Source organism: Oryctolagus cuniculus, chromosome 3 (assembly GCF_964237555.1).
Source record: "Oryctolagus cuniculus chromosome 3, mOryCun1.1, whole genome shotgun sequence".
Classification (NCBI taxonomy): domain Eukaryota; kingdom Metazoa; phylum Chordata; class Mammalia; order Lagomorpha; family Leporidae; genus Oryctolagus; species Oryctolagus cuniculus.
The window spans coordinates 3870953-3895724 of NC_091434.1; the positions used below are offsets into that span (position 1 = coordinate 3870953).

Genomic DNA, 24772 nt, shown 5'->3' on the forward strand with positions numbered 1-24772 from the left:
CAGGGACCTCCTGAGCCCCCAGGCCTGGCCCTCGCCTCTGCCAAACCGCAGTCTTGGGCTGGGCCAGGCCCCTGTCGGTTTTCGAGCTCCTAGGTGACTCCAGCGAGGAGCCAACACCCCAACCGTGCGGCCATGTGGCCAATCTCACAGTGGGGGCCCTGGACCAGCAGCCTCAGCCTGCCGGGGGAACCTGCTCCATGAGGCAGCTCTCTTCCTCCTCGGGCCTCCTCGGGCCGATGCCCTGGGGCAGGGAAGCAGCCACCTGGGTGCTGAAGACACCTCCAGGTCCTGATGAGACCGTGACCCTAGGGAGGACTTCTCAGCCTGGCACTCGGGATCAGATAATTCGGGGGGGGGGGGGTGCGGTTCCCTGTACATCTCAGGCTGACCTGGCCCCCATCCACCAGAGAGCGGTGACACCTCCCCTACCAGGTTGTCACAGCTCACAAGGCCACCTCACCAAGTGCCTCCCGGGCCAGAACTGGCCAGGGGTGGGAGTCAGCACTCCAGGGAGTAGCCTGGCATGCCGAGCAGTGCTCTTGACCTGGGACTGACGTAGCAGTGCCGCAGGGGAGGGGGAGCAGGGGGCAGGGGGGCTCGGGGCAGGGCTGCAGCAGGGCTGTCTACCAAGGTCTCCCGCAGCCTGGGTGGGAGAGGCAGCCCTGGCGACATCCCCCTCCAAGGGCCATCCTCGCTTCTTTCTCTCGTTCCTTCTGTAATTAAAGCTCCTGCCTTTGGGCCGGCACCGTGGCTCACTTGGCTAATCCTCCGCCTGTGGCACAGGAATCCCATATGGGCGCCGGGTTCTAGTCCCGGTTGCTCCTCTTCCAGTCCAGCTCTCTGCTGTGACCCAGGAGGGCAGTGGAAGATGGCCCAAGTGCTTGAGCCCTGCACCCGCATGGGAGACCAGGAGAAAGTGCCTGGCTCCTGGCTTCAGATCGGCGCAGCGCCAGCCGTAGCGGCCATTTGGGGGGTGAACCAAGGGAAGGAATACCTTTCTGTCTCTCAAATAAGTAAAAAAAAAAAAAAAAAAAAAAAAAGAAAGCTCCTGCCTTCAACTCGGCTCTCCCAAGAACACCCAACCACCCAACGGTTTCCCTCAGCTCTTGGGTGTCCATCAGCTGCAGGTCAGGTAGCACTTCCTGCCCCTCCCCTCATGGCAGATGATCAGTGGTGGCCGACCTGGTGACCATGTCTGCAGAGAGCACGGCCCGGTGAGGTTCTGGGGCTCACTGTTCAGGAAGTTCCAGAATGCAGAAATGCAAAGGTCCAGGTGGCCAGGCCTTGCCACCCAGCCCCCTCGATGCCGGGACCCATCGAGGACCCTGCTGGAGCCAGCAGGGCCACAGAACGCTCAGCTGGAAGCTGCCCCTGTGCAAGCCGGATCTGACCTGCGCGAGGGTCCCAGCTGGATCGCAGCCCCTCCTCGGCCTCGGACTGAATCTTTGGGACGCGGCGCCGGTCCCACACGTCTGGCTCGAGTGGTGCTTTCCTTTTCTAGAAAGCGTTCTGCAGGGGTAGGGACGCCGATGGCAGACATGAGGCAGACTGCTCCCAGGCCCGACAGGGACAGGTGTTTCCCACCCTCCCTGCGGTGGCAGAGCCGTGGCTCTTCACGGCTCCTGTCACCGGAAACCTCAGGACGACGCCAGCTTTGCTTCTTCTCATTGCTTAAGATGTGAGCCTGTGCCTGTTTTCTCTTTTTCCTAAGCACTTCGGGGAGATGTAATCCGTGGACAATGCGATTCGCTCCACATGCACAACTCAAAAACTTGGGTCTGCTTCCCAGATCACAATCACCAATTTGCGGACGTTTTCATCATCCCCCGAAGAAATCCCACAGCCGTGAGCCATGTCATTGTGGCCGTAATGAAAGGCCCGGGGCTGGCACTTTAGAAAGCGGTTCACCGAGCTCGCAGATCTGGGGGCAAGCCCCATCAGCGCCATCCTGGGAAGGGCTCCCCAGGGCTCCACCGCGACATGGCGACGGCATCACGTGGGTGCGGCTCCAGTGGCCTCGCTTTGTAACAGCCCTCTCCTGCGACGGCAGACTTCTCTCCCACCAGCGACTGGGTCGCCTCCCACGGGGCCCCACCCCCTCTCAACACCACCATGCCGGGGACCACACTTCAGGCACCCACAGCTTTGGGGGGAAACACCACATGGGAACGATGGCAATCGCAGTCCACTTCTGCCTTCGTGGGTCCGCCTACTCTGGACACTTTATGTAAGTGGAACCGGACAGCCTGACGTCTTTGGGGATTGCTGTTACCACTTAGCTTCACGCCGAAGGCTGACTTATGTTGTAGCGTCTAACAGGCCCTTGCTCCTTTATACCGCTAGATAGTATTATTTCATTTTGTTCACCCATTCATCAATCCATGGATGTGCTGGTTTCTCTCTGCTTTTTGGCCCTGTCCCTGTGTGCACGTACACGCTCGTGTCTCTATGCCTGAGCCTGGGAGCGGGGCTGCTGGCTGGCACAGGGAGCCCCGGTCCTGCTCCACCTTGTGAGGAGCCCACGGCTTTGCAGCTGTGCCTGGCCTGCCGAGAGACCCTCAGAGTTTGCCCTCCTTCTCCACAGTCCCAGGGCAGGGAAGACGCCAACCTGCCCTCTCCCACTACACAAAGGAGAACCCCCAGGTCCCAGTAAATGACACGGGGGCCCGAGGAGGGCAGGTGCAAGGCCTCACAGCTCTTCGGCAGCAGCTGGGCACAGGCGGGCACTTGGTGTAGTGGTTGAGACGCCAGGAGGGACGCCCGCACCCCTTATCAGAGCACCCGGGTGAGTCCTGGCTCCACTCCTGACCCCAGCTTCCTGCGAACGCACACTCTGGTGCGCAGCAGGTGATGGTTCAAGTGCTCAGGACTCTGCCACCCACACCCACGGGGGAGGCCTTGACTGGGTTCAGGGTTCCTGGCTTTGGCCTGGCTCAACCCTGTACGTTGGGGGCCTTTGGGGGAGTGAACCAATGGGTGGAAGATCTCTGTCTCCGTCTCTCTGCTTTTCAAATACGGTAAGTAAAAAGTAGTCAGAGCCTCATCCCCTCCCTAGAGGCAGTCCTAGTTAACAATTTGGGGATAAATTCTAATTCAGGAAGTACTCTGAGCCAACAGTCTGTGGCCGTCTCTCTCTTACACCACTTCCAGCTGGGCAGTGTTTAATGGCCACAGACGTCAGAGCATACACTCTCTGTGGGAGTATCACGATTGTATAAGTGATGCACATATATGATTACCTGATACAAGATATACACTTAAGATGCAGACGTGAGTGTGTTGATGTGTGCTAAGATGTGCATCCTATATAGGCGTCTGCATTACGGTGTACAAGCGCACACACTTTATCTCACCCCCTATTTTGGATTTTTGCTTCGTTTCAGATAGTGACTGTTATCAACAGGGGTGAAGCTGGCCAGCTCCCCCAGCTGCTCTTCCTGCTCACACCAGGAGCAGGAAGCTGAAGGAAGCAGCGTGGGCCCCGGGGCTTGCGATCTTGAGGGCTGCAGGTGCACACGGCCCACACCGGTTTTTGCCTCACCAGCAGCGCCAGGGCAGGAGGTGGGGCTACAGGTACATTTCCCTGAGGCTGTGGCCAACCCTAAGGGTCATCATTTTAGGAAACAGACTACCTTTCCCACCCACCACACATCTCACACGGATTTGCAGCTCATCCCGCGATTCCAGTAAGCGCCCCTTGTTCTATGTGTCCTTCTCTTTGCCAGCTGACCCGGCACGGGCCCCGGGTGTGGGACGCGGTGGGAAGCGCCCCAGGGACAGCCACTCCTCATCACACAGGGAGATGCTGGCTGTTCTCTGGTCTCAGCCCCCTCTGACCAGCACAGCTTGTGTTGGCTGGAGGGGTGGGCGGGAGTCCCTTCCCCAGGATCGGGGAGGAGGGGGCCGAGCTCTTCCTCAGGGCTGGGCTGCTCTCGGGCTTGGTCACCTGAGCTCCTGTGCAGGACTGCGTGTGTCACACAGAAACAATGGCACCGTCTGTCCCAAAGCCCCGCCCCTCCTACTAAATGTTGCCGTAGACGCCGAGCAAATGCGCCAAGCACGCGACCGAGCATGCCATGGAAGACACGAGGTACGCACGGCATCGTGTTTTTTCAATAATAATTCTTTAAGGATATTCCTAAAGTTGCCCAAAGTGTCTGATTCTCGGGAAAATTTCCCCTTTAAAAGCCTGGTGAGTTTTGCTTTCCCTTTGAAAGCTAACAGATGACGTTCACTGAGAATTTAATCCTCTCCTTGGAAGAGGAGAGGATTCAGCATGGGGTTACAGAGGGTACCGTCCTATCCCCGACCTTGTGGACTAGGGGACCAAGCACAGAGAGGCCAAGTGTCCGGCCCAGGTCACACAGCCAGTCACTGGAGGTTAGGCGTGGCCCTTCCTGTCTGACCTCAGGGAGAGCCCTGGACCCCAGCGCCAGCACCAGGTCTCACTGGCAGGGGAGAGGGTCTGATGCTGGCGAGGATGCCTGCGTCCCACACCGCACTGCCTGGGTTGGACGCCCAGCTCCGGCTCCTGAGTCCAGCTCTTGCTAAGGAAGACCCCGGGAGGCGGCCGTGTCCCTGCCACCCGCATGGGAGACCTGGATTGAGCTCCAGCTCCCAGTCCCGGCTGTTGTGGGCACTTGGGAGGTGAACTGGTAGACGCGAAGGCTCGCTTTCTCTGTGTCTCTCAAAACAAAACAGAACAAACAAAACCTCCACACCCGGTTGGCGAGACTGTATCCTTAGAATCCAGACACAAAATCGTGCGAACAACACGACGCCATGTGTGTGGATTTCTACAGGAGGCAAAGCCAAGCTGTCCTAGTAGATGTCAGCTCTGGGCTGCTTGTGGACAGGGGGATGACGAGGAAGGGGGCTCCCCGGGTGCCGAGTATCACCGACGGGTGACGGAGTCATCAAAACTGCGGGGACTGATTGCACACTCCAGATGTGTTCCACGCAGTATGCAAATCACACCTCAATATACATCTTAAAAACCCTAAAAGAAAAGAACAGCTCCTGACCCGGTAACTCCGTGATTGTTAAGGGTCTGTGATTTACTTCATCAGCCTCAACGGGACGCCGCTCTATCTGGGCTTCTGCACCAAGCGTCACGTTTCCGGCAACGGCCTTCGCCCATCAGCTTCAGCCTACGTGTCACCCAGGGCCCACGTTTCTGAAAACGGATTTGCAAGGCCAGTCCCCCCCCCCCCCCAACCCAGCATGAGGAGGGCTGTTCAGGACGCCTGGCCACGCCACGCCCAGGCACTGCGTCCCACAGGCCCACGGGCAGTGGCTCTGACATCCGCAAGGCCACGGCGGCACTCTGGCCACCAGGGAGCTTCTCTGGGGTCACAGCAGAGGAGTTCCTGGACAGCCACAGGGACGTGGACACCATCTCCACCGGCACAAGCGCTTCCTGGCAGATGAGGGATCTACAGCTTCGGAAGGCCACGAGAAAGCAAGTGCTGGGAGCCGGCCCACGGCTTTCATTTTCTCAAAAAGATGCATTTGTTTGAAAGTTAGTGAGAGAAAAGGGGAGGGGGGGGGGAGAGAGAGAGAGAGAGAGAGAGAGAGAGAGAGAGAATGATCTTCTACCAGCTGTTCACTCCCCAAATGACTGCAACAGCCAGGCTGGGCCAGGCTGAGGCCAGGAGCCTGGAGCTCCATCCTAGTGGTCCATGTGGGTGACAGGGCCCAAGCACTTGGGTCATCTGCTGCTTTCCCAGGTGCATTAGCAGAGTACCAGGTTGAAAGTGGAGCACTGGGGACCTACACTGGTGCCTGTGTGGTTTGCCAGTGTCGCAGGTGGCGGCTTAACCAGCTATGCCACAGAGCCAGCTGCACTCCGGCACTCATTTAACAGGTGGTAAGCTGCAGTGCAGGGCTTGGAAACAACACCAGGAGGCGCCACTTAAAGAGCCCATTTTTAACAGGGTGGGGAGGGGAGCGGTTCCAGCAGGACTCACCCCCCACTCTGTGGCCTTGGAAATGGGATTTGCTGTAAATACGCACAAAGTTCGGACCCTGTACCCTGTGCTCCCACGCCCCGCCAGCGTCCCTCTTTTTTTTTTTTCCTTTAATTTTTAAAGAAGAGTTACTTATTTGAAAGATAAATTACATAAGAGAGAGGGAGAGACAGAGGTCTTTCAACTGCTGGTTTGCTCCCCAAATGGCTGAAACAGCTAGGGCTAGGCCAGGCCAAAGCAGGAGCCAGGAACTCCATCTGGGTCTCCCACATGCGTGCGGGGTCCCAAGCTCTTGGGCCACCTTCCACTGGTTGCCCAGGCTGGGAGGCAGGGAGCTAGCCAGGAAGTGAGCAGCCCAGGACTAGAACCGGCACCCCTAAGACACAACACGGGCCCAGAAGCCGATACTGAGCTGGCGCACGAGCCTCGCCCTCCAGCCTCTGCTGGTAGCAGCCTCCCTTTCGAGAGGCCCCGGCCGCCCACGTTCCGCCGTGCACGCGCCGTGTCAGCACAGGTCTGCGGCCGCCTGCTTTGATGGCTGCTTCCCAGCCAGATGAAAACCAGCTGGGGTGAGTGTGCTTCGGGAAGAACGCACCCGGTGCCATGGCAACAACGGGGGGCCGAGGACCGCAGAGCCCGCCACTGCCACGGCTAACTCAAAGCCAGGGCCGTGCTCCCAGGGCCTGAGTGGTTCAGCTTGCCCTGGATGGCTCATTTCTGAACTGCAAGCGGGAGCGCTGGGAACGCGGGTTTGTGGTGCTGTGCCGCGACCCGGCGGCTTTTCCGAGCCTGTGATGAAGTCAGGTTGCTTTGCACCGAACCTTACCCCTGCTGCTGCTTTTTTTTTTTTTTTTTTGCCAGGCAGAGTTAGACAGTGAGAGAGAAAGAGACAGAGAGAAAGGTCTTCCTTCTTCCTTCCATTGGTTCACGCCCCAAATGGCTGCTACGGCTGGAGCGCTGCACCGATCCAAAGCCAGGAACCAGGTGCTTCCTCCTGGTCTCCCATGGGGTGCAGGGCCCAAGCACTTGGGCCATCCTCCACTGCACTCCCGGGCCACAGCAGAGAGCTGGCCTGGAAGAGGAGCAACCGGGACAGAACTGGCACCCCAACCGGGACTAGAACCCAGGGTGCAGGCACCGCAGGTGGAGGATTAGCCAAGTGAGCTGCGGCGCCGGCCTATCCCTGCTTCTAGTGGGTTGAAAATCGTGGGACAGAAGGGTTGGGAATGGTGGCAGGACCTGGGGGCCTTGCTTCGCCTGCTGCCTCCACTGCTCGCCAGGTCGGGATCTCGGGTCACCTGGGAGACTGGGGATCCACAGGCAGCTGGTTTCCCTGGAAGCTCCTTCCTGGGATAGTCCGCTGGGCTGGTCTCAGGTGGAAAGAACACGGGGTCTAAAAGGATGCTGGGGGTTCGGGACTTACAGATGGGGCAAGTGAGCCCAGAGCAGAGGCCCCTCAAGCCAACAGAGCAGCTAGGGCCTGTGCCCTGATATGACTGCACCCCAGGAGCCACTCCCCATGGCCTTGGGAGTGAGGGCGGGCGGAGGCCCCGCCAGCACCTGAGCAGAAGGTGCCCGTTGTGCCTGGGCCCTGTGTCTCTGGCAGGGCCAGCTGCTGGTGCAGGGCGGGCTGCCTCTCGGGCGCCAGAGAACACAGGCACCTCGGGCTCCATGTCACAGCAGCTGCAACTCCAACAGGGCTCTGGAAGGAGGGCAGCAAATGCCCGGAGCCTGCGCATGGCCCCTGTGTGGCCCCCTCCGACCCTGCGGGGTGGCAAGAAGGGAGGGGCCCGCCACCCCCAAGACCCCACCCACAGACTGTAAGCTTCAAGCATTCCGAGGAGCCCACTCAGGGCGGGGGGATGAAGCAGAAAGTCACCTCCACCCTGGGAGAGCCCGGGCCCCAGGGCAGAGACTCGGCGGGTGGGCAGGCGGGGAAGGGACGCTGAGGCCCTGGCGGCCCCGTCACAGCTCCAGTGCCCCAAGGCGGGCGTGGTGGGCGGCTGCTCACCTGCATCCTCCCGGGAAGATGCACCCGGGGATGCCGAGGATAGGCGAACCGCCCGCTTTTTGCAGAAAGTCGTTCAAGGCCCGCCTGACTTTCCACCTCGGCCCCGCTGACGTCGCGGGGCTGCCTGGATGTCCAGCAGCAGCGCTGGCCTCTGCCCACAGGACCCCAGAAGCCTATCTCCCTGCCGGGTGACAACCAAGGTGTCTACAGACATGGCCAGAGCTGCCCCCTGCAGAGAATCCCTGGACCGTCTGGCCAGACAGCCTGGTGTCTCCGGGCTGCTCTAAGACCAAAGACAAGTCAGCATCTCACTGGCACTGTGGGAAGTGGGTGGCACTGTTCCCATTTCACAGGTGACAAGACCGAGGCTGGGCAGGGTCATCTAAGCAGAGGGCGGGCTCCTGACTGCTTTGCCGACTTCCAGAGCTACCAGTTCTGTCCGCTCCTGAGTTCTCAAACTGAGTGGGAAGAGGTCGTGCTCCGGGAAACACCTTTTTTCTTTTGGACAGGCAGAGTGGACAGTGAGAGGGAGAGACAGAGAGAAAGGTCTTCCTTTTCCATTGGTTCACCCCCAAAATGGCCACTACAGCCTGATCCGAAGCCAGGAGCCAGGTGCTTCTCCTGGTCTCCCATGGGGTGCAGGGCCCAAGCACTTGGGCCATCCTCCACTGCACTCCCGGGCCACAGCAGAGAGCTGGCCTGGAAGAGGGGCAACCGGGACAGAATCCAGCACCCCAACTGGGACTAGAACCCGGTGTGCCGGCGCCGCTAGGCGGAGGATTAGCCTAGTGAGCCGCGGCGCCGGCCTTCAGGAAACACCTTTCCCAATCTCGCAAGCTGACCTGGTGACAAAATGGTGTCATTGCAATGACAGTTCCGGCAGCATCTGGGGCCCAGGCCGCCCTTGCCCTCTGCTCACCTCCTCACCTGGCCAGGCACTAGACCCGCCTGCCAGGAGACCGGCCTCATCAGGACAGCTCTGTCGGGAAGAGAATCACGCACGGAGCTCAGGGAACAGCAGGTCGGGGTGAAGTCAGCTCTCCAGCCGAGGACCGTGCAGCACGGGCGTGAAGGCCCCGGCACCACGCTCAGCCTGAGCCTCCTAAGGCCGTCCTTGGAGGGTGTGATCAGCAGGAGCCCGCCAGAGGCTGGCAGAGCGCCCTGTGTGAGTGGTGAGCTCAGAACCAGAGACTTCCGCTAACGTGTCTGTGGCCATCGGTTCCCCACGGTGCCCTGGTGGCGTGACTGCCACTGTGCACCTGAAAGACAACGGCGCCATCCTCCATAAGTGCCGCGCGAGGGGTCTGTCCCAGGCCCCAGCGGACGCCGGAGAGCACGGCCAGACAGCACAGGTTCACATCTTTCCCGTCCCACACACCTTTGGTCGAGGTTAATTTATGGACCAGGCACAGTAAAGGTAACAAGTGGCTGTCACACTACGGAATGTGGGCTCTCAAAACAGTCTACTGGAGGACACCACGATGTTCATGGAATTTATAGATTAAAAAAAAAAACACACACGCGCACACAGCTGTCTCATAGTCCACATTGTGTACAGACATTTTTGAAGCGCTCCTCGTATTCATGAATGGAAAAATGTTTTGTGCCCAAATAAACGTCTTTTCATTCCATTTCCCATGAACTTGATGAAGTAGCCTCATTTTTCCCACCTTCTCCCTTGAGGGAAGCACCCTTCGGCTTCGTGCTGCGAAGTCTGAATTACACCCCGACTCTTGCTGGCACATAACACGGAGCACCATGGCACTGTGGCAGCTGATCTGACAACCAGACGGCCACTTGGCGACTAATGCGGCGTGGACACACTGGACAGAGCCATGATCCCTTCCCTGTGCAGCGCAGGGCGTAGTAGCACGCGGGTTTGCCAGGCTCCTCAGAACAGTGCGTAGTCTACAACGTAGGAACTGTTGGTTTCTGGGATTTTCCATGTCATATTTTTGGGCCATGATTGACTGCAGACAATGAAAACTGCAGAAGCCAGACCTGCAGTAAGGGATGTGGGGGGAGGGAGGACAGGACTACTAGAAGCCACCAGGCTGCGGATGGGTGTGGAGGAGGCTGGGGTCAGGCCTGGAGACCGGTCGGTGGCTGTCCTGGGTCCGGCCACCTCCACAGCCTCCGTAGTGCCTCCCCGTCATCCAGTGTCACACACAGTGGTCCGCCCGTCGCTGACCCCTCAGTAGCTCAGCAGCAAAGCAGCGATGCTCACAGCGCAGCTCAGATCTCCTGGGGACAAACTTGGTGGCACCGCCTGTCTGCCCATGACCTCCGTGCACTCAGCTATGACACGGGAACAGTAACCACTTCTCCAGAGGGGTCCCGTGAGACTGGGACGACAGGGTCCATGCAAAGTGCCAGGTGGTCTAGCTGTGCCCCGCAGGCTCTGGGACCCTGCTGCTCTGACTGTGGGTGGGACAGAGTCAGCGCCCTGGTGCTGGCTGGGGACCCCAGCAAGTGCACCCCAGCCTCAGGCCTGGGCACCACGCAGTGCTTATAACCTCGAGGCCCAGGTTTTTGCTCGCTCTTTGGGATGAGGTGTGAAAGAGGTCAAGGTGGAGGGGTGCTGTGAACTCGTTACTTAAGCCCCCCCCCCACTCCAAATCCAAACGGCAGCGTGGCTGCACCTGGAGGCAGGAATAAAGAAGGAGGGATAAAGGTCAAATGAGGTCATAGGGCGGGGTGGGGGGATGGCAGATCCAACTGGGCTGGTGTCCTTAGGAGAAAGGGAGACCCCGGAGCCCTCTCTCAGCCACGCGAGGCCACAGAGAGGCCAGGAAGAGGCCTTCACTGGGAAGGAAGCAGCCACCCGGATCTTGGACACCCAGCCTGCCCCGCGCTGTGCGCAGTGGACAGCTGCCGCCGCCGCCGCCACCGAGGATGAGCTCGTCCCCAGCCCGCCGACACGGACGAGGGCCCTGCCGGGTGTAAGCCTGGTGCCAGGGCAGGAGCGGTGGCCGCCAGGGCCTCTCTGCAGCATTCATTCTCCCACCGGCACGACAGCCATGACTTCACCAGCACCCCGGTTCTCCCTGTCCACGCACATCCCGCCCACGGTGTCCGCCCTCTCCCAGGTCTCCTAACCACAAGCAGGACGGCAACCCCTCCCCTCCGTGGCCTCTCGCGACACCCAGACCTCCTCTGGCTCCGCCTGACAGCTCACAGCCTCGGAGGACACACGTGCGACCGCGGTCTCAACCAGCGCTCCGTGAGAAAAGCCCCGGCTCGTTTCACTGCCCGGCACAGACACTGCTTTTTTATCCCCCCACCCCCACCCCCCCGCCTTGGAAGAGAGAGCTGATTCTGGGGCATCAGAAAAATCGCACACAGACACTGCCAAGAGGAGGAATGATCGTGAAACGGTAAGACGAAGCAGAACGCGCCGTAGACGTGATCGTGAGGGCAGGGACCACGACTGAAAGCGTGGACACTGATTTCTGCCGCACAATTACACGGCTGCCTGGACAGAACGTCACACGACGTCCCGCTTGTATTTTCCTGGTGCAGCCTGCTTTTTACCAAGAACTACGCCACGTGAGCACTTCGCCTGCGTTTCTGCCATCGTGACATCCTCGCCAGTCTCGGGTGATTCTAGCGTGCGGGGCTCGCTCGGCCCCCTGGGACACAGTCCCCCGTTGGACCATGAATCCCGCAGGCTCCCCCGTGCCTCACAGACCCTGGACTGTCTCAGGACCTCGTAACGGCGCTCTGGCTTTTACCGGCGGGGGAAGCGTGCGCCTCCAGTCCGTTTGCTTACTTTCCGGCTGTGCCGATATCCCAGGGACCTTTTGGCTGCCCATCTGCTTCCGCCTGCTTTCTGTCAACTGTGTATCCTGACCCCTAACTTTAGTTCTGGAAAAAGGAAAAAAAATTAAAAAGGAACTTAACTTCTCAAATATCTGTGGAGCGTCTACTACGGATCCTCCGGGATGTGACAGAACGTAACTGCGCGTACTCTTCTTAGAGCATGCATCTCCCACGAATGCTTCGGAGACAAACTCAAGTGCAAGGATCTCGGGAATACTTTTGCACCAAAATAAACACCTTCTGGACTCCATTTGGCCACGAGCTTTGTGGCGGACCCTGGGATGTGATTACTCCCGTTTTCACGGGGTACGTTGAGGAAGCGTAGCTGGGGAATGTGGAATAAAACATATTCACCATTCCCAGCTCATCCCTTCTCTTCGGCTTCCAGGAAGGCCAACCGTGCACCGGAGCCGGCCGACCACGGGTCACTGTGCACTGCTGTGGGCTTGCTGGCTTCCCACGGCCCTCAGCACGGGTGCTACTGGCGTTCTGGACAAAGCCAAACTGCACTGTGTAGAACCCTCTTGGCTGCTGGCACCCCTGGCTGGAATGCCCTAGAGACGTGACACGGCTAGCAGTGGGCGGCAGGCCCAGCTAACCTCAGCCTGGTGCAGGCTCTGGGCTCCACTGTGAGCAAACCGATCTCCCCGCCTGGGTGTCGTCTTCTCTGATTCTGAACTGACAGCTCCTTACTTCGGCCAGAGGGCAAGGACGGACCTGTGGGAACGTCACGGCAGCCCCGGAGGTTCTTGGGAAGAAACCTCCGTGAGTCGTCATGATTTCGTCTGTGTCCTCTGGTCATTTGTGCCAGATCGAGCCCATCAGAGATGCTTCTTATGCCAGTGGACCCCAGAGACGGCGGATGTGCACCCTGGGAGGAGGACACCTAGCTGCTCAGAGCTGTCACGGCGCCACCCTGCTGTTCCCGCTCTCGGGGGGCCTCAAGCAGTTTCTCAAAGCAGTCAGGGCTCTGCAGCTGAGGCTGGCTTGCTTGGTCCCGTGGGCTGCAGATGGTCTGCCTTCTCAAGCCAGGACTGGATCAACCCAGCTGGGCCTGTGCTGTGTGGGGTGGTGCCTACACACACGGCCAGCGCCAAGGTCACGGGCACCGCCGTTGCTACATCTGCCTTCATGAGCGTGAAGGACACACTTGCAGAGTTTGCGGACTGGAATTCCCTGCCCTTGGTTCCGTTTGCCACTTAGAGGCCTTGCGATCTGCCCAATGGCCCAGGAAAGAAAATTCAGCGTCAGCATGGAGCAGTCTTTTTCCCGTGCCCCACGTTCACTTAGGTGAAGAGTCCCAAGTTCACCCCAGCACCCCCACTAGGCCATGGCTGCCCCTCTGCCGTGGCTTCCTGGGGAGGGCTCTGCAGCAGACAGACCTGGGGCAGACCTGTGCTTGCAGGCAGTGGCTCTGGCCACTGTCCTGGGGGGTTCACGAGGACAACAGCAGCTGCTCTTTGGACTCCATGAGGCACAGCCTGGCTTCCCAGAGGGTCCCTGGAGGCCTTCCCCATCCGGGGTGGGGGGGGTGATGATCAGTGCTGCAGACCCGCTGGCTGGCTCACCTGGACACGGGCGCCACCCGCTCCCTGCTCCTGTGTTTCCCGGGCTTGCCCCTCTCTGTGCATGGCCTGCCCATGCTGAGGGGCAGTGCGCTGTCCCAGGTGGTCAGCTCCTGACCAGCCAACACGGCAGGTGCACTTTGCCTCTGCCCAGGCCGCCTGCTGTTGGTGGGGGGACTTCTCTGCCTCATCTGCTCTCCTTCAGAATTCCTGCTCACAGGAATCACATGTATAGGTGTGACTCATATCAGGAAATTCACATTTTAAAAGTATGCGATTCACTGGCTTTTAGTGCATTTGCTGGTCTTTGCAGTCATTACCATGACGCAGATTCCAATCACTTTCATTTCACTGTCCCCACTAAGCGGTCACTGTCGAGTCCTTAACAAATAAGTAATCCTCACACATTTTTGTGCATTCTGTCTATTGTCTTTCTTTTTTAAAACAATTTTTTAAATTATATGATAGGTAGAGTTATAAACAGTGAGACAGAGAGAGAGACAGAGAGAAAGGTCTTCCTTCTGTTGGTTCACCCCCCAAATGGCCGCTATGGCTGGTGCGCTGCGCCGATCCGAAGCCAGGAGCCAGGTGCTTCCTCCTGGTCTCCCACGCGGGTGCAGGGCCCAAGCACTTGGGCCATCCTTCACTGCACTCCCAGGCCACAGCAGAGAGCTGGACTGGAAGAGGAACAACTGGGACTAGAACCCAGTGCCCAAATGGGATGCTGGCGCTGCAGGCGGAGGATTAACCAAGTGAGCCACAGTGCCGGCCCCTACTGGGGCCCTATTTCGTTCTTAAATCTGTCCTTTGAGTCACTAAGATTTTAAATTTGAAGTCAAATTTATCTACTTTCACCTTGGTGGCTCGTGCTTTAGGTATCGGAGCTAAGACACCGTTGTGAAGCCCAAGTCACACAGACTCCTCCTTAGGCTTTCTTCCGAGAGTTCCCACAGCGGGGTCTTCGGTTCATTTGGAGGTAATATCTGTGTACGGCACGGGCGCGTGTGTGTGTGGGTGTGTGTGGGCGTGTGTGTGTATGTGGGGGGGAGGTGTGTGTGTGTGTAGGGGTGTGTGTGTGTAGGTGTGTGTGTGTGTGGGAGGTGTGTGTGTGGGCGTGTGTGTGTGGGCGTGTGTGTGTGGGGGCGTGTGTGTGTGTGGGGAGGTGTGTGTGTGTGTGTAGGTGTGTGTGTGGCTTCATTCTTTCAGCTGGCCCTGGATACCCACTTGTCCCAGGACACTGCGTCCGCCTCCTCTCTCTATGAACTGTCTCGGCACCCTAACTGGGAACCCGTTGATGAGTCGGGCGTATTTCTGAGCTCTCGATTCCGTCCCATTAATCCATGTGTCACTGCAAGAAGGTCCTTCAGAAAGTTCACGGAAGGGCAGAAGCAAAGCATAAGCTGTGTCGCTGCAAGAAAACGTGAAGCCCACGCATGGGTTTTCACAATGCTCGTTTTCCATGAGCTCTTTGAAGACTTCTTGTATTCTTATCCCAAGGTCATTTAGGTGACTGTCCTTGGGTTTACTGTCTGGTAGTTAAGCTTTGAAACCAGGAAGTTTACTCTTTTTTTAATTATTTTTATTTTTTGACAGGCAGAGTGGACAGTGAGAGAGAGAGACAGAGAGAAAGGTCTTCCTTTGCCGTTGGTTCACCCTCCAATGGCCGCCGCACCGCGCTGATCCGATGGCAGGAGCCAGGTGCTTCTCCTGGTCTCCCATGGGGTGCAGGGCCCAAGCACTTGGGCCATCCTCCACTGCACTCCCTGGCCACAGCAGAGAGCTGGCCTGGAAGAGGGGCAACCGGGACAGAATCCGGCGCCCCGACCGGGACTAGAACCCAGTGTGCCGGTGCCGCAGGGCAGAGGATTAGCCTAGTGAGCTACGGCACCGGCCAAAGTTTACTCTTTTTAAAACTGTTTCGTCTGTTCGGTGGTATCTCACATTTCCATGTGAATTTTAGTACACCTCGTCCATTTCTGTAGAAACAGAAACAAACAAACCCAAAACGGGCGCCGCAATTCTGAAGGGACCGTGTTGGATCCACACTCAGTTAGGGGAGTATTAGCCATCTTGACAGCCCTGAATGCTCCACCGGCAATACGATGTCTCCTCACTCACTTGGGCCTTTTAAAAGTTCCTTCAACGATGCTTCGCAGTTTTCAGTGTAGAGTTTAAATTTACTCCTGAGAACAAGGATTTATCAAAAACTTCGTGGGAAAAGGAACGAAAAGATAAATTTGTTTTGGTGTAAAGTAATTTTGAAATCCAGGCATACCAACGATCTTCCGAAAGTTCATGGAAGAACCATACTATGAAAAAGTACACATGAATTTCTAATTTATTTTTAGCTCTAGCTGTTTCTTGTGGTTTCCTTAAGATTTTCTACATATAAAATTACGTCACTGCAAACAGAGATCGCTTCACGATTTTTCTATTCTGGACTGCCTTTGTTTTTTTTTTTTTTTCTTTCTTTGCCTAATTCTCTGGCTTAACCTGCCAGTAAAATGTTAAATAGAAGTGGTAGCATTCTTGTCTCATTACTGATGTCAGAGGGAAAGCATGCAACATGCAATATTTTACTATAAAGTATGACATTAGCTGTGTTTTTTTTTTTTTTTTTTTTGCTAGATGTCATTCATCAGGCTTAGGCACTGTCCTTTCACTTGTAGTTTGTGAAGTCTTTGCACTGTGCATGGTGGCTGGATTTCTGTACTGTCTGCATCTCTAAATGCGATCAGGTGGGTTTTTCTTTCCTCTATTCATGGGATACGATGCACTGGATGGCTTTTGTGTGTTGAGCCAACCTTGCATTCCTGGGGAAAAGGTCACTTGAGCGTCACGTGTCACCCTCTTTCCTGTGCTGGGTCTACGAACGCAGATGCTCTCTGGCTGTACCACCTGCTGGGACGCCATGCTGCGTGCCCCAGGCCAGGCTGGGCACTGGCAGGAGGGGTGAAAACAGATGACTTGGGCCTCGAGAGGCGAGAGAGGACATCTAGGACCCGGGGCCGAGACACGAGCTCACAGTCAAGGCTGCAGATGTCGACTTACTGTTTGGTGGACACCAGAGCTTCTGCAGCCTCCACATGTGCCTCGCTCACCTGGACATCAAACCCGGGCCCCGTCCTGGCACGCTGCCCGGGCTCCTCCTGCCCCTCTGTTGTGAAGGTGAAGAGGAGCGGTTCCTCAGGAGACGGGGTCCCTGCTGCAGGGTCAGCGTCACCGGAAGCAGCAGTGCGTGGGACTGCTCCACTGCTGTGCACAGCCGGGCAGAGGCAGGCGTTTCAGGGAGGGGCTGCAGGCACAGAGGTCCCGCCGGCTTCCTGCAGGTGCTCTCCCAGCTGGACGCAGGCTCTGCGTGGTCCAGGCATCGAGAGAAGACGGCTGCTGCTTGCGGCGCCTCCTCCACCGGGGATGCTAAACACCCAGGGGAGCAGACGCTCCTCTGCATCTCTGTGAGCGCGTTTTAGGGAGCAAACGACACGGATTTTCACCCAAAGGCAGCTCTCCGGAGGCAAGGCTGGCCTCCAGAGTGCTCCGCACTCCTGCAGGACTAAATCAGTACCCGGGTGTACGCACAGCAGGCGGTTAGAACGAATGGCGGCGCCCTTCTGTCCACCCGGTTCAAAGGGAAACGCAAAGGTTCCGCTGTCCTTGAAAACTGGAGTCGGTCATCCTCAGCCTGACCGACAGCCTTCCTGCCACAGTGTGTGTGTAGCCAGCAGCTTCACGGGACGCACAGACCTCCACCGAGCTCCCCGGCTGGATGCTGGATGCATGGCAGCGCCTGCTGCCACTGTTCTCTCCAGGTCTTGTTTTTTTTTTTTTTTTTTTTTTTTTTTTTTATACACCTAGTTTATTTTTATTTTATTTTTTTTTATTTTTGACAGGCAGAGTCAACAGTGAGAGAGAGAGACAGAGAGAAAGGTCTTCCTTTTGCTGTTGGTTCACCCTCCAATGGCCGCTGCGGCCAGTGCGCTGCGCCCAGCGCACTGAGCTGATCCGAAGCCAGGAGCTTCTCCTGGTCTCCCATGGGATGCAGGGCCCAAGCACTTGGGCCATCCTCCACTGCACTCCCTGGCCACAGCAGAGAGCTGGCCTGGAAGAGGGGCAACTGGGACAGAATCCGGCGCCCCGACCGGGGCTAGAACCCGGTGTGCTGGCGCCGCAAGGCGGAGGATTAGCCTAGTGAGCCGTGGCGCCGGCCAGGTATTGTTCTTAGGGCAGTGTTAATGTACTTCCCTTCGGCACGTCTTCCTAACCGGCTTAATATTTATCGGAGAACGGTTCTGATCTGGGCTCAGAGTGCTGGCATGCGCTGTGCTAATCAGGACTACCCAGTCACAAAGCAAGTCACAGATGGCTCTTTGGGTCTGATTCTACCCCAGCTCGCTGGGAGAAGTTGCTCAAGCACCTCAAGCAGGAGCCGAGGTCCCCGGGCGGTGGCTGGGTTGGCAGAGCCGAAGACCTACAAAGTTTCCTGGCGGCAATGTCACTCCTGCGGGCAGGCGGCCGGCTCCATGGGACACAGTGCCCGCCTGGACGGGGGGCACCGGGAGGGTGGACTGGCTCTGCAGCCGGGGCTGGGGCACGGCCGCCGAGAGGCACGCCACGGTGACAGAAATTCACTGTGAGTTGCAATTAGTGTGGCACTGTCATTTTCGGGGGCTCCTGCCAATTAATTAAGCCCGTCACACAGAAAACCACAGCGTTCACAAGATAATTTATATCGGAAGAGACTGGCCTCACCAGCACAGCTCCCTCCGCACGCAGGATTCTCCCGCTACCAACACAGGCAAGTAAATAAACGAAAGGGAGCCACCCAGAAGGGTGCGCGCCTGCCCCACGCGCGGGTGGCGGGGGAGGGGAGGAAAAAGTTAACCTGTCCTTGCTGTAACAGCTCCCTCTGGGTCGCGGTGGCGGCAGTGGAAGGCAGGCTGATTAAAGCTCGCAGCCAGCCCCCGGCTCCCTGAGCCCTCTGCGTCCGGGATGATAGAATCAGAGGAGTTTATTCATACCATTAAGCCCCAGAGAACTTAATTGAAAGGAGAGCACAGCCCGGACCTTGACAAGCGCGAGGTCACCGTAATTGCTGCCGGACATATTTAACATTAAGATAATCAGGCCATTAATTACCCTTTGGATCATTAAATCAGCCAGTTGCAAAATGAAATTTCTGCCTCTATTACTCACTTGAGAGACCACAGGGGTGGCCTTTAATTTATCAGGGAGCTTGAGATACAAAGGCTGGGGCTGGGGCCAGGGGGGGTAGGGGGGTGGGGAGGGCAGGCGGGGAGGGGGCCGAGCGCGGCGGGGGCAGCGGGGGCAGGGCATCAATCCGCCATGCTCGGTGATCGTGGCAAATTAACTAGGTAAGAAAACCTCGGCTTCCAGAGGCAGGCGCTGGGGGTATGTAAATAGATGAGGGCAGACAGGGAGACCAGAGTGTGCATACCACTTAGCGGGATAATAAAGGAAATCAGCCTTGATTATCACTGCTAATTTGGACACTGCCGGTAGCTTGTTATGCGTGTTCTGAGTAGCATTTAATTAATTCAATTGCTTGTTAATGAGGGAAGTGACATGTGGGGAGCAGATGCCACCCAACTGCAGATGGACTCCGGTCATCACAGCGAAGTCCTTCCCCACCCCTCCCCATTTTTTTTTTTTAAAGAAAGAAAATAGGAAAAGGTGTCAAGCATAGAGGAACACTCAAAAAGAGACAAAACACTGACCTCAGCAGGCCAAGAACTGTTGAAAAATAATAAGATGAGACAGTCCCAGGGCTGCGTGGGCCGGCGCGTTCCCTGAGGCCACATTTGGAACACGGCATCTTTATGCCCGAAATTTGAGCCCGAGATTACTGTATTGTGATCTCATGATCAAACCTAACAAGACAAAGACGCGGCCAAGTGGCGCTGCTTTTAATATCCCAGAGTCAGCTGTAGGGATCCAATTATTTTCAGTTTGGATACATTTCTCCCGTATCAATACCTCCATGTGCATAAATAAGATGGATCAAAAGGAAGCGGAACTCACATCTCGGGGCAGACTCGCTCCATCTGGAAGTGCCCGGCCAGTCTCTCCCACGCGGATTTCTGATGTCCACCCCCACGTCCTCCTAGCCAAGGCGACATCTTTTCGTAGGTTAAAGACAAGAAGGGAGTTGAGGCAGGAAAGTGAACTTACAAATAATGGTTGGGGGGGGGGGGAGAAGAGAGGGGAAAAAAAAGGAAGCCAGAAAAGGGGGGGGGGTGCAGATGGAAACCAGCCAGCGCGGTGCCCCCTCCCAAGTGCACCAGAGAGGTAACGGGCGATTTCGTGGTGCGGAGAGCTGCTCTCAAGAGCGCCTGCCCAGAACTGCAAACACATTTCCCCTCCCGGTTCCCTCGCTGAAACCAGCAGGCTCCCAAACCGCCAGGTAAACGGGCAAATAGCGCTCGGTCCTGCCCACCTCCCGGATGCGGAGCTGGGAGGCGAGGGGAATGAGGCGCCAGGGGACTCTGCTCCATCCTCGCAGGAAATTATTTTCCCTGCAGTCCAGCCAAGGAGTTTCTAAGTCAACCGCGCATAGCAACAAGGAGGAACAAGATGGCCCCAGCAGCGCAGAGCAGCCCCGACACCCTGCCGGGGGCACTGAGCACGCCAGGATGCAGCCCCGAGTTCAGGTCTGAACACACAAGGAAGCCCGGGCCCCTGGTGGGACAGGTGCCGAGCAAGCAGCTGCCTCATCCACCTGACTGTCCTAACGCCTTTGCCTACGGTGACACCACAGGTCCTGATGCTGGGGCCCAGAGCCCGCTCACTCAGGCCCACGAGCACAGGGCTGGCAGGTCCTGGCCCCACACATGGCAAGTGGCTCCCTCCCGAGACCCCCAAGTCTGGTGCATTCTGCCCGCCCAACGCCACCGCCGAGCCCCGCCTGCAGCCAGTGTTTTAAGTGTGTGCTGAAACGGTATCGATAGCAATTAGAGCGGGGACCGCGATTCCACCCGAGATGTAGTTAATTGTCATGGCATCGATCGCTCCTCTAACGTGATTCCTTCTCCAAATTAAACCCCCATTACAGAGGGGGACCAAGGGCGCCCTCTCCCTCGCGTGACAATAAATTTAATATTGAATGTACTGGGGAAAAAAATGTCAATTGTTGCAGGATCCATCCAAAAAGATTTTTTTTGCTCTTCCTGAGAGTAATTAAAAGATGCTTTTCTTGACTAATGATTCCCCTGTTTAGGAGTGGGAAGTCAATACCGCTTCAGCCGCCGTCAGCTTCGATTGATCACAATGCCGCTCCAGTCTGACGGGCAGTTCTCGGGGCGGCTGAGAACCCCTGGAACCAATTACCAGCCGTCCGCGTGGCCCTAATCAGAGGTGCGCGGACAGCAGGCGGAAAGCCGGCCTGCAGCTCAAAGGCGCCAGCGCTCCCAGGCCGCCCACTGCTCTGGGGACCCCAGCGTGCGGCTGTCCCCAGGGAACGGGTAGTGTCCTTGGAGAGCGACCTCCTGTGTTGCTCCCGTGGTCCTGAATCCGCGTTGTACTAGTGTGTGCACCCGTGTGCGTGTGTGTCTGAGCAGGTGCATGTGAGGTGGGGGCAGCACACGTCTGATGCTATCTCACCGTCAGGACGGATCTTCTGAGCTGGACGGAACGGACCAGAGCGCCTCGGGAACACATCAGGGTCCTTTGCAAAGCACAGACTGAAGCGCTGCCCCTGGCTCGTCCCTGCACACAGATCTGCTTACTGAAGTGGGCCTGTCTGGTATGACCTTGGGCCACCCTGAGGAGGGGAGTCCTGACCGATGCCCACTTTCCCGTCACGCTGACATTCTGTGTTCCGTTGGACAGCGCAGAGGGCCTGTGAGGTGCGACTGTCCAATCAGGCCGAGCCGCCAGCTTCGCGAGTGTGGCACCAGGCACGGCACGCACCTGGCCTCTGGCCATCCTCACCCCTCAGCCGTCAGGGGCCCTCCCAGGCAGCCATCCCCACCCCTCAGCCCCGGAGGGCCCAGTCCAACCGCTCACTGCCCCCGCATTCCCACCCCAGGCCACTCCACAGCCCTGGACACCCCGCCTCGGGTCAGCACCCAGCTCAGCCCCGTTCCCAGCTGGGGATCTGAGCCGGCCCTCAGACCAGTCGCCCATCACCGCAGGCACCCGCACGTCGTTATCCTTTCTGCTCTAACAAGGGCTCTGTGGATACTAAGGGAGCACACTACAGGCACAGACACGGCCAACCTCACACACGTGTTGTCGGAAGGAAGCAGAATGTAGACATCCACAGTTACCTTCGCAGGAATCGCAACACTGCTGGGCTCTCACCAGAGCCAAGTGACCAACGGGAGGGGGGCGTGGCCGCAGCCCCGCCCTGTGAGGAAGGAGGCCTCCGAGGTGGGCGTGGCTGCAGCCCCTCCCTGTGTGAGGAAGGTGGTCCGAGCTGGGCGTGGCCCCGAGGTGGGCGTGGCCCCGAGGTGGGCGTGGCCCCGAGCTGGGCGTGGCTCCTGGAACCGCTCCACACAAGAACAGGTTATGGGAGAGCTTGAGTGCAACGGGAATCACCAGCTCAGGTCTCTGCACCAAGATGCGGTCGACATAAGGTGGTGTTAGCTCAACAAGCAGCACAGAGCCGTGCTTCCTGGCATTGTAAACGGTGTCTAACTTTAACGGGTGGCAAGACAAACTTCCCTAACACATTGAAGCAGCGTAAGGGCCACTTTACGCACAGTGAGATGTGCAAAGTTAATTTTCTCCTACTTGTTTCAGTGCTTCCTGTATTTCTACATTAAACAGCCTTTCCCAAAATATATTCATTTTCAGGCCAGAGCGTATCCTCCTATGCCACTCTATTTTGTTACTTTTTAACCTACTAATACAGACAACAGATTTCACACATTGCACAGAGACAGTGCACCTATTAAAATGTAGACCTTGGAACATGACTTAATCTTTCAGGAATCCTCGTGGGGATGGCCTGGCTGGTTCGTGGCGAATAGACCAGGGTGGTTTCTCAGAGTGTGCCCCCTCTTCAGTCACCCGCACTCACGTGGTGGTGTTGCACAGGGAGAGAGCCTGGGTACCAAACCGACGCAATCTGATCAAAGTCACCTGAACACCTTTCTTGCCTCCTCACCCCCTCCCCAGACAGCTAACTCAGAGCAGGGCTAACACACGGGCTCCGTTCTCTGCCACGCGCCAAGGGTGGCACCCCAAGTTCTCCCCTGGGTTAACGGAGTCGGGGCTCCCAGGCGCCTCACGCTACTCTCACTCCATCGCAGAAGCTGATCACGCGTGGGCTCAGGCAGGATCACCAGAGAAGTTGCCCCAGCGCCAAGGTCGGGAGGCACAGCTGCGAGGCCAACGCGGACGGCCAGCCTGGAACCCCGACCTCCGAAGTGGGAGACGACACGTGTGCGGAACTTCTGAGCAAGCCCGTAAGCCACCCGCTCGAGCCAGCCCAGGGTCGGCCTGGCACACCCGGCGGGCACACCCGGCGGGCACACCGTCCTCTCACTTCATGAGAGCATGAAACACGCATGTGTACACAGGAGCAGCTTGTAACAGCCATCAGTGAAACACGAGAAAATACGCAGGCTCCAAGTCGTGCGCACGCAACAAGGGGACACCACACGCCATGCCGGACTCGGCTGATTAAACGTGCTGGATGCGTGTTTTAGAAGATATATTCTGTCACCACAAAACCACTAGTGTGGGGGGGCGGGGCCAACAGAGCAGGTGCTTATCAATGATACAATAATGAAATTAAAGAACCCAGACTCCTAATGAGCGTTCACAGCACAGTTATGCACGTAAGAAATGTACGGATTCAAGTCAAATACTCATACTTCTGAGAGGGGGAGAGAAGTCCCCCAAGACCTGAAAACACACGTAAAGAATTATGGAGCTGGAGTTAGCCACGCCAACACTTCCACGCTGGCTGCCGTGGCATTCCAGCTGTGGCCCTCGCTGAGGTCATTTCCAGTGGGGGTCATTGCCGGCAAACGCAGCGGCAGCCACCCCGACCCCCGCCACGCTCCTACCTGGTGGAGTCCAGCGAGGGTTTTGCCCGCCCCTGGCAGCTCTCCTCCCAGACGCTGTTGGCCAGCTCGTTGCCGATGGCCGACATCACCTTGATCAGCTCCACCGGCCAGTCGTCCAGGTCCAGGGAGCGGACTCGAGAAAGGTGGGTGCCGAGATTCCGGTGGATCCCCGAGCACTCGATGCACATGAGGGCTCCCAAGTTCAAACTGGCCCAGTTGGGATCTAGGGAAGAGGCAGGGGGCCACAGGCGGTGAGAACATCATCGCTGCTTCCCGCGCCCCAGAGTCTTACAACAAAACGACCAGCCAGCCAGCGAGACGTCACCCCCAGCAGCCCCGCCCCCACCAGCCACGTGCCTGCAGCAGGCAGCCTGCTCCCTGGCCCAGTCCAGCTGCTGTCAGGATCTCAGACAGCTCTGTGTGTGCTCAGCTACTGAAAACTTTCGCTTCAGTCAAAGCCTTGGCATTTCCCACCCAACAGGCAACGCGACTGATCTGGAGAGAAAGGCGAACTCTGCACGACTTTCGCAGCACAGAGAAGAACCTGCAGGTGGCCTGGCATCCATGGGGGGCAGCTGGGGATGACGGAACGAGGGGGGTGCAGAGGGCACGAGCAGATGCCCTCACAGCCGGGGCTGCGCCACCAGCGTCCCCAGGAACCTTCCTTAGCGCATGATGCGCCAGCCTGGGAATGTCTGGGCGGGGGAGGGGCACACGCGGCGCTCAGTGGTCTTCCGCGCGGGTCACACTCCGGGGTCTCACCCTTCGGTCCCGTGGTTCTGACACCACCTCGCTCCGTGGACCAGGGCTGCGGGAGGGATGCACCTCTCTGGGCTGTGATTCTGTACCAAGGACGGTGAGCCAGTTCAGCCCGCAACGGCATCACTCAGGAGGCCCAGGCGGGCTGCCGTTGCTGTCAGTGGCTCTCAGCATGCCGGAGCAGAGGAGGCCTGAACTCACCCAGGCACACTCCACACTGACCCCCGGTACACTGAATGGAGGAGAAACCAGGCGTCCCAGTTAACCACCGAGGAGTTGCCCTTCCTTCTGTGAATGGCAAATGACCAGGGATGGCCTCGGGCTAACTGCTCAGAAACCAGCCGGCCATCTATTTAAAGTTCATGGAAAAGGTGTATGATGAAAAAAAAAATCTATAGATTTCAAAACTTTTTGCAGACAAATAAATTTATATTTGAAGCCCAGTTTTCCATGAACTCTGCAGAGTACCCTGGTACATCCCGCAGGGGCTGTGGCCTCCGAGAGGGTCCCCTAAGCCCCTACAGCATCACCCCCCACCCCCACCATCATCACAGCATGGACACGCTCCATGCTGAAGGGGACAGTCAGAACAGGAGGGGACGGCGAGCGGGA

At 57.7% G+C, this 24772-nt stretch overlaps 1 protein-coding gene across 17 annotated transcripts in view; it reads right to left on the reverse strand.

The window, feature by feature from the left end:
• AGAP1 (ArfGAP with GTPase domain, ankyrin repeat and PH domain 1) overlaps positions 1–24772 on the reverse strand; it is a 527130-nt gene that overhangs the window by 36593 nt on the left and 465765 nt on the right. For all 17 annotated transcript variants that reach the window (XM_070071490.1, XM_070071487.1, XM_070071488.1 and 14 more), the window contains one exon: positions 23402–23624. In XM_070071490.1, the coding sequence (XP_069927591.1) occupies positions 23402–23624 (223 nt within the window). The remainder of the gene's footprint in view (positions 1–23401; positions 23625–24772) is intronic.